The sequence below is a fragment of the Rattus norvegicus genome, chromosome 8 (genome assembly GCF_021556685.1).
Source record: "Rattus norvegicus strain SHRSP/BbbUtx chromosome 8, alternate assembly SHRSP_T2T, whole genome shotgun sequence".
Classification (NCBI taxonomy): domain Eukaryota; kingdom Metazoa; phylum Chordata; class Mammalia; order Rodentia; family Muridae; genus Rattus; species Rattus norvegicus.
This window is the reverse complement of record NC_141541.1, coordinates 26,860,226-26,868,524: the sequence shown is the minus strand read 5'-3', so window position 1 is coordinate 26,868,524 and position 8,299 is coordinate 26,860,226. Positions and strand designations below refer to the sequence as shown.

The window sequence follows — 8,299 nt, the reverse complement described above, 5'->3', positions numbered from 1 at the left end:
TATCTATATGTAATCGCTATTATCTATACACACATACAACAAATCCAGGGCCATCCAATCATCTACACATACACTCCATAGGCCTCTAAGCTCTCAGTGTGGGTGGTCTGAAGAGTCAATCTAGACTCCCAGTTGGGGAGGGAGAGAGGGGTGTCAGGAATGCATGTCCTTTCTCACAGTAGCCCTTGTTGTACTTATATGGCCATTTCACATAGATGAATTCAAACTTCAAAAATTGTTACTTAGGGGCGGTAAAAGTGCTCATAGCCAAGCCTGATGACCCAGGTTTCATCCCCAGTACCCACATGGAAAGAACATTCCCCCTAAGTTGTCCTGACTTCCACACGAACGTGCTCACACAGATTTACTTACACACATAACACACAATGAAAATAAACATAACTTGACATTCTGTTAAAGCTGTTGGCAGTGTTGCCCACCTGAAGTTCCAGCTATTCAGGGGGCTGATCCCTGAGGATCTCTTGAATCCAGGGTTTTGAGGCCAGGCTGAGTACCACTGCAAGACCCTGACTCAAACAACTGGACCAACCAAACTAAAAAAACCCGTTTAGTAAAAAGAATAAGAATAAATCCCGGGACTTAGGCTGTGGCTTAGCAGACAGCGGTAGAGTGCTTGCTTAGCACGCAAGAGGCCATGGGCTCCGAACCGGATGTGGTGCTTCCAGTCCGTAACAATAATTTACCATCACGGCGGAGAAAACTGGACCGGACAGACGTAGGGGAACCCGATCCAGCGCCTCCGCACCGGTACCCAAGGCTTCTAGAGTTCGGTGAGCAGCAGGGCCTGCTCCTGAGGAGAAACCAGTGTCTTCCGCCTTCCTATTGGTGGATCTCCACTTGAGGGCGGGACCTATCGTCACAGGTTTTTCTGATTTGCTGTCACCTTCGACTCGTAACCGGAAGCTGTGTGGCTCAACATGACGGCGCCCAGCGGTCCCAGCTAGCCTGCTCGGGTGTGCGGGTGGCCGCGTGAGTAGGTGGGTCGCGCGTGGGAGGGCTATGGGACCGTCTGGGATTGGGGCGTCCACTTCCAAGCCTGGTAGAGCCGGGGAATATGACCTTCAACTCGACCTCAGTCAGGGCACTGTGACCTTTTCAGGTGCAGGCTTGGGAATGAGCAAGGAAAGGTTGCTGGGCACCTCTTGCTGCAGGCGTTCGTTTCACAGATGGGATAGCGGACTCGGGCAACGTACATTGTCTGTGAGGCAGGCATTGGAACCTTCCAGCCTCAGAGACTCAAAATCGTGCCAGCCCACACGCATACATACACGCTACCTCGCTGTTCCGATTTATCCATGTCTTGTAGAAACTTTCTGCTTATTCACACTCAGTTGATCGGTGTTGGGCATTTACAGTGTGCCAAGCACTGACCCAGTTGGTGGAGACACAACAATGAGAAAAACAGATTTTTTAAAAAAGTACTATCTAGGAGAGCCAATTATTGAGCAAATCACACACACACAGAACAGGTAATCTCGTGATTTCAAAACAGTGATTGTTGCAAGCAGTGTGTTTTTCCCTGATTCAAGAGTCTTTATGTGTCCCAAGCTGGCCTCGAACCCATCATGATCGTCCTCCTGCTTCAGCCCCCGAGTTCTGGATTATAGGCATACACCAAAACAGTAAACAGTAGGCAGAGGGTAAAACAAGTTCAAAGCCTGGGAAACCAATAAACTTGTCTTGTTTCAGAAACAGTGTAGCTGGTGCTACAAGAGAAAGGGGGAGTACAGCAGGTAGAAGCCATCCGATGTGTATTTACTTTGAAGTTTTATTTTGGTTATGGTGTGGGGGGTGGGACACATGTGCCATGGTGCATGGTGCAGGTCAGAGGGCAGCTCTGAGGTTTTATCCATACACCTTAGGTTGGTTCCAGGGTTTGAGCTCAGGTCATTAGGTTTGCTTTGTTTTGACAGCAAGTTCCTTTCCCAGCTGAATTCTCTCTCCCTGCTCTTGTTTAAAGTTTAGACAGGACCTTTCTGTAGCTCAGACTGCCATGGAGCTCACTAACGATCTCCAGCTGTTTTGATTCTGGAGGCCATCCTCCTGCCTCACACTCCCCAGTGCTGGCTTTACACACACAACACCTATCTCAAGCACATTTTCTTTTTAAAGACAGGGTCCCACTATGTAGCCCTGGTTGGTCTGGAACTTGCTGTCTGTATAGATTGGTTTCACCTCAAACTCAGATCCGCCAGCCTGTGTCTCCCAAATGCTGGGATTACAGGTATGTGCTATCACACCCAGCATTCTTGTGTGTTCCTGTGTGGGTACAGGGATGTATGTTAGTGCATGTACACATGTAAGCACATGTATGGAGGAAAAATGTCAACCTAAGATGTTGTTCTTCAGGAGCTGTCCACCTTGTGCTTTGGGGCCTGCTGCAGGGAGCTCAGGGCTCTGTTACAGGGAGTTCAGGGCTCTGTTGCAGGGAGCTCAGGGGCCTGCCTGCTTCTGCTTTCTCAGATTCCTCAGATTGCAAGTGCATGGCACCTCACCTGGCTTTGTAATGGGTGCTGGAGCTCAGGTCCTCATTCTTTCAGGGCAAACAGTTTACCAATGGATCCATCTTTCCAGCACAACTGGTTTCTGTTGTTAAGAGCTTCCTTTTGCAATGGAGGGAAGTAACTAGCAGGGCAGAGAGAAGGCAGAAAGGTATGCAGGAAATCACTGTGGAATGGTATGGTGGCCTGCAAGGGGATAGGTTTGGAAGTAGTCTCCAGGACTATCTATTGACTGAATAGGGACATAGTGACTGCTGAGCAATTCTTACATTGGGGCCTGAATAACCAGGAAGGGTGGTGCTACTGGCTGGCCTCCAGAGAAGCACAGTCAGCAAAGGTGTTGTCAGTGTTCCCTGGATGGAGTTTGGCATGGCTGGTTTGTACCAAAGTTATACTTAGGTATGGAGGCAAAAACATTAGGGAACCATGAGCATAAACACTAACAACTCTAATGCATGAGGAGCCACCTATGGGTGTTACAATGCAGATTCTCATGCAGTAGACCTGAGTTACAGCCAACATTCTACAGGTCCTGGAACACAATTTGCAAGGTTTTAGAGTCTTTTTATCCAACTATACCAAGCAAGTACCTACCTTGAGCCACACCATCAGCCTTTCCGTGGGGGATTCTAGATAACACTGAGTCTCAGTTCCAGCCACTCACTAGGGGAATCTAGCAGAGGCTCACTGGGCCCAGCAGCTCCCTGGAGGAGTCTAGGCCAGGTCTATAGAGTCCCAGCCTGAGTCCAGTCTAGTTACATTTCCTAGGCCAGCAGCTGTTGATAAAAGTTGTCAGAAGTATGGTCATGTTTCCACTAAGCCTGAATCTACAGGTTTTGTGCTCCCAGGGCATTTGTCTGCACCCTTGGCAGTGTTGCAGATAATGCTGACATTGAAAGGCATCTCATGATTGGCTGAGAAGTAGGCACGGGTGCCAGGGAGAAACCCAAGGATGTTAGCAAGGACTATAAGGGAGGGGACGTCACTGTCTGATACTTGGAAGTTGACACCTCAAAGTCATTGCCTTCAAAGTGTTGAGCACAGCGGTGCATTGGGCGGGCATTACTGACAGGACTAGGGCAGCCATCAGGCTGCTGAGGAGGAGGAACCAGTGTGTAATCATGGCTTAGGGGAAGCTCTAAGGATAAAGAAAGCAGGGAGTGGAGGGAGATTTGGGGCCAAGATGGGAGATACTGGAAAAAGAGTTGGATTTTTTTTTCTCCTTAAATAGGTTCTCATATGTAGCCTGAGCTGGCTTGGAGCTCACAGGAGTCTGGCTGCCTTTACTCCTGAATGCTAGGATTAAAGGTGTGCATTACTGTGTCTGGCTCAACTAGAGAAGGTTGTTTGTTTGTTTTTACTTAGAGAGAGAGAGAGAGAGAGAGAGAGAGAGAGAGAGTGTGTGTGTGTGTGTGTGTGTGTGTGTGTGTTCATCCACTGGAGGAGCGGAAGTCAGGACAACTTGTGGGGTCAGTTCTTTCCTTCCACTCTGGATTTCGGGGATGGAATTCTGGTTGTCAGACTAGCAGCAACTGCCTTTGTCTGCAAAGCCATCTTGTCACCCCAAAAGGAGTTTTGTTGTTGTTTGGTTTGGTTTTCTTGGTTTTCTTTTCCTGATTTTGAGACAAGTTTTCCTGTAGCCCAGGCTGGCTTCATACTTGCTGTGTATCCAAGGCTGATCCCACCTTCCACCTCAGCACTGGGATTTACAGGCGTATGCACAACACCCACCTCCAGAAAGTCTTAGTGGTGGCAAGAATGATCCAACCTCTTCCTAACATGTTCTCTGTGGCCTAGCTACCCTGATACAAAAGCAAACAGGTATACTAAGGAAACTACAGACTAGTGCCTCATGAACACAACTGTAAAATTCGCTTGCAGTGGGCTTGCGAGCATGCAAAAAGAATTCTACATCTTGCCTAAGAGAATTTATCTTCAAAATACAAGGTTAGATTATTTGTTTTTGTCTTTTTTTTCTTTTTCCAAAGCTGAGGACCAAACCCAGGACCTTGTGCTTGCTAGGCAAGCGCTCTACCACTGAGCTAAATCCTCAACCCATTTTTTTTTTAAAAGATTTATTCATTTATTATATATAAGTACACTGTAGCTGTCTTCAGATACACCAGAAGAGGGCATCGGATCTCTTTACAGATGGTCGTAAGCCACCATGTGGTTGCTGGGAATTGAACTCAGGACCTCTGGAAGAGCAGTCAGTGCTCTTAACCACTAAGCCATCTCTCCAGCCCTGCAAGGTTAGTTTAACATCTGAAAATTTATGTATATATTAATAGAACAAAACCCTAAAATCACATCATTATTTCAGGCAATACAGAAAAGTATTTGAGAAAATCCAACAGTTACTCTTTTCATTTGTCTGAAATGACATCTCACTGTGTAGAACAGGCTGGCTATTGTGGTCCCTGCAAGTGTCACGGCCAGCAGGGAGCGGTCCAGATGAAGTTAAGAATGAAAGTTGGGTCAGCAGAACTTAGCTGGTACTGGTTCCAAACTTCTGGAGTCTAATGCCAAGTGACTTATTTCTAACACCTTTAAATACAGTAAAACTTTGGGGATAGGTTTCCATGTAACAATTATTACAACAGAGCTTCAGGCACAGCTGCATCGAAACTCCCTTGGAATGCACATCTCTAGCAAAGCACCTTTCCACAAGAGTGGCTGAGAGCAGTAGCAGTGTTCAGGACAAGGGCCCAGGGAAGAACAGGCAGAATAGCAAACTCTTTTGCAAAATACATGGGACCTCTTTCACGAGAATGGGTTCTCTGGACTGAGACAAGGTGCTCACTATGCCCAGTGAAAGAATAGATTCTTTTGCCAGAGTTTAGGAGCCAGACAAGGCTGTGTACTCTGGCCACTTCTCAGTGCTGTCAGTGTTGAGCTGCCAGTAGTAGCACTCAGGCAAGAGAAAGAACAGAGCGGCCATGGAGACAGTGCAGAGAGTTAAGTACTTCCTGCAGGAGCCTGGCCACCTGAGTTCTATCTCAAGTACCTAAAGTAAAAAGAGGGGACTGGTGAGATGGCTCTTTGGGTAAAAGTGCTTGCTGCCAAGCCTAAGGACCTGAGTTCAATTCCCAGCACCTACGTGGTAGCTCACAACCATCTGAAACTCCAGTTCCAGAAGATCCAAAGCCCTATTCTGACTTCTCCAGGCGCCAGGCACTCATGTGGTGTGCATACATAAAGGCAAAGTATTCGTACATATAGCAAAAGAAAATTTTTTTAGAAATAAACAAACAAACCAGCCAGGTGGCAGTGGCACAAGCCTAACATTCAGGTGGCAGAGGCAGGAGAATCTGAGTTTGAGACCAGCCTGAGTTCCTGGACAGCTATAACTACCCAGAGAAACCCCGTCTTGAAAACCAAAGAAAAGAGAGAGATGGCTCAGGGAATAAAGGTCCCTGAGGACCATAACTATCTCTCACTGTATCTAACACCTTCTCCTAGCCTCCGTGGGCACTGGGCATGCATGTAGTATACAGATGTACATGCAGGCAAAACACCCATACATATAAAATAAAAGTAATTAAATACATCTTTTAAAAAGCCAGATGCTATGGCATTCCTACAGTGAGGTAGAAGACTACTGAAGAGTTGTTCTCTGGCTTCCACAAAAGTATTATAGCCTATAAACATGTGTATACACATACACACAAAGTAAACGAATAAATCTTTCAAACTGTCAGGTATGAGCCAGTGGGCCGATTCATGTATGAAGGTGCTTGCTGCACCTCAGCATGAGTGGAAGCTCATGCTGAGACCCACTGGTGGGAGAGTGAACCAGTGCTGCAAGCTGTCCTCTGACCTCCACACACATGCATGCACGCACACACATGCACAATAGATCAGTAAATATAACCTGAAAGACTGCCCAGCATGGCAGCTCACACCTGTAATCTCAGCACTGGGGAAACAGGAGTTTAAGGCCACCCTTGGCTACCTGGGCCATATGATACTCTATCTCAAAAGCAATAGAATCAAACAGAAGTAGCCCTTGGGGCTTGTGCATTAGGCTCTTCCCTCTGCACTGTGCTCTTTGCCGTAGGGCTGCCTGGCATGGAAGGTGTGCTGCAGGCTAATGCTGTCTCCATCTCTCTCACTAGGTGTGGTGGAATCTACAGAGGCATGAGCTGGGTACAGGTCAACTTGCTGGCCCGAGGCCTCTCCAGGGGCTGGGGCAGCATCTGCAGGACTGCGCTCTCAGGGACCCCCTTTGCTCAGGTAATGCACATGCTCAAAAATGCACAGGCTGGGCATTTTTGGGTGGAGAAGGGAAGGCTTGGGCTTTACTCTCCCCCTCTCAGGATCAGGCTACGGAAGCTGAAGGTAGTCCTTGACCTGCCTGTCCTGGTGGTCGGCTCTGTGTTAGGAAGTATGCCATTACTGTACTAAAGCACCACGGCCAAAGCCAAAAGCAATTCACATTAGGAAGAGTCTTGGTTTACAGTTCCAAGAGCAGAGTCTCTAATGGCCGCTTGTGATCAAAGTAGGAGCCTGAGATCACATCTCAAGCATATAGGAAGGAGAACAACCTGTAAACAAGAAGTTGTTATAAAGCCTCTACTCCACCTCCAGTGAGGCTCAATGTCCTGCAGGTTCTATAACCTCCCCAGATAGCACTGCCAGCTTGGCCCAAATACACGAGTCTCTGACGGACATTTCTCACGCAGAGCGCAGCAGGCTGCGGCCCAGAGACTCCTGGCAGTATCATGATGCAAAATGCACTTCATCCAGTTTCAAAAGTTCTTTGGTCTTTCACAGTGTCAGTCTCATTTAAAGATCCAGAAGTACAAGTAAATCACACACCTCCATCATGGAATGGCACACACAGTGTCCTCTCATTCCAGAAGGGAGGAAGGAAGACATAATGAACAAATACTGAGCCCAAACAAGACTGAACACCCAGCAGGCACACTCTAAACCCAGCAGCTCCGAAGTGTTAGATGTTAGTTCCAACAGGCTCAGGTAGCCCTACTCCTGTAGCTCTGCTGCCCTAAAACATGCCCCACCCCAGACTAGCTCCTTCCCCTGAGTGTGGCTGACCTTGGCAGACATAGCTGTGACATCAACATCTTGAAGTCTACTCAGCAACACAAGCTTCGCTTTCACAGACTATGCAATGGTCTCCTGGACTCCTACCTGCTCAGGACTCTTGCTTCCTTCCTGCCTTCAAAGCCAGTACCACATAACACTGCCAGGCTAGCTGTACAACACTGCCAGGCTAGCTGTACAACACTGCAGGGTAGCTGTACAACACTGCAGGGTAGCTGTACAACACTGCCAGGCTAGCTGTACAACACTGCAGGGTAGCTGTACAACACTGCAGGGTAGCTGTACAACACTGCAGGGTAGCTGTACAACACTGCAGGGTAGCTGTACAACACTGCCAGGCTAGCTGTACAACACTGCAGGGTAGCTGTACAACACTGCAGGCTAGCTGTACAACACTGCCAGGCTAGCTGTACAACACTGCAGGGTAGCTGTACAACACTGCAGGGTAGCTGTACAACACTGCAGGGTAGCTGTACAACACTGCAGGCTAGCTGTACAACACTGCCAGGCTAGCTGTACAACACTGCCAGGCTAGCTGTACAACACTGCCTGCTAGCTGTACAACACTGCAGGCTAGCTGTACAACACTGCCTGCTAGCTGTACAACACTGCCAGGCTAGCTGTACAACACTGCAGGCTAGCTGTACAACACTGCCAGGCTAGCTGTACAACACTGCAGGCTAGCTGTACAACACTGCAGGCTAGCTGTA

General features: G+C 48.0%; 1 protein-coding gene across 3 annotated transcripts in view; it reads left to right on the top strand.

Moving 5' to 3' along the window:
• The first annotated feature begins 915 nt into the window (after positions 1–915).
• The window catches only part of Ecsit (ECSIT signaling integrator), a 12,799-nt gene continuing 5,415 nt past the window's right edge, over positions 916–8,299 (top strand). The window contains exons 1-3 of one of the 3 annotated variants that reach the window (XM_087560857.1): positions 916–998; positions 4,674–4,774; positions 6,641–6,758. In XM_087560857.1, the coding sequence (XP_087416983.1) occupies positions 6,663–6,758 (96 nt within the window). In that variant the 5' untranslated portion in view covers positions 916–998; positions 4,674–4,774; positions 6,641–6,662. 3 annotated transcript variants of the gene reach the window in all.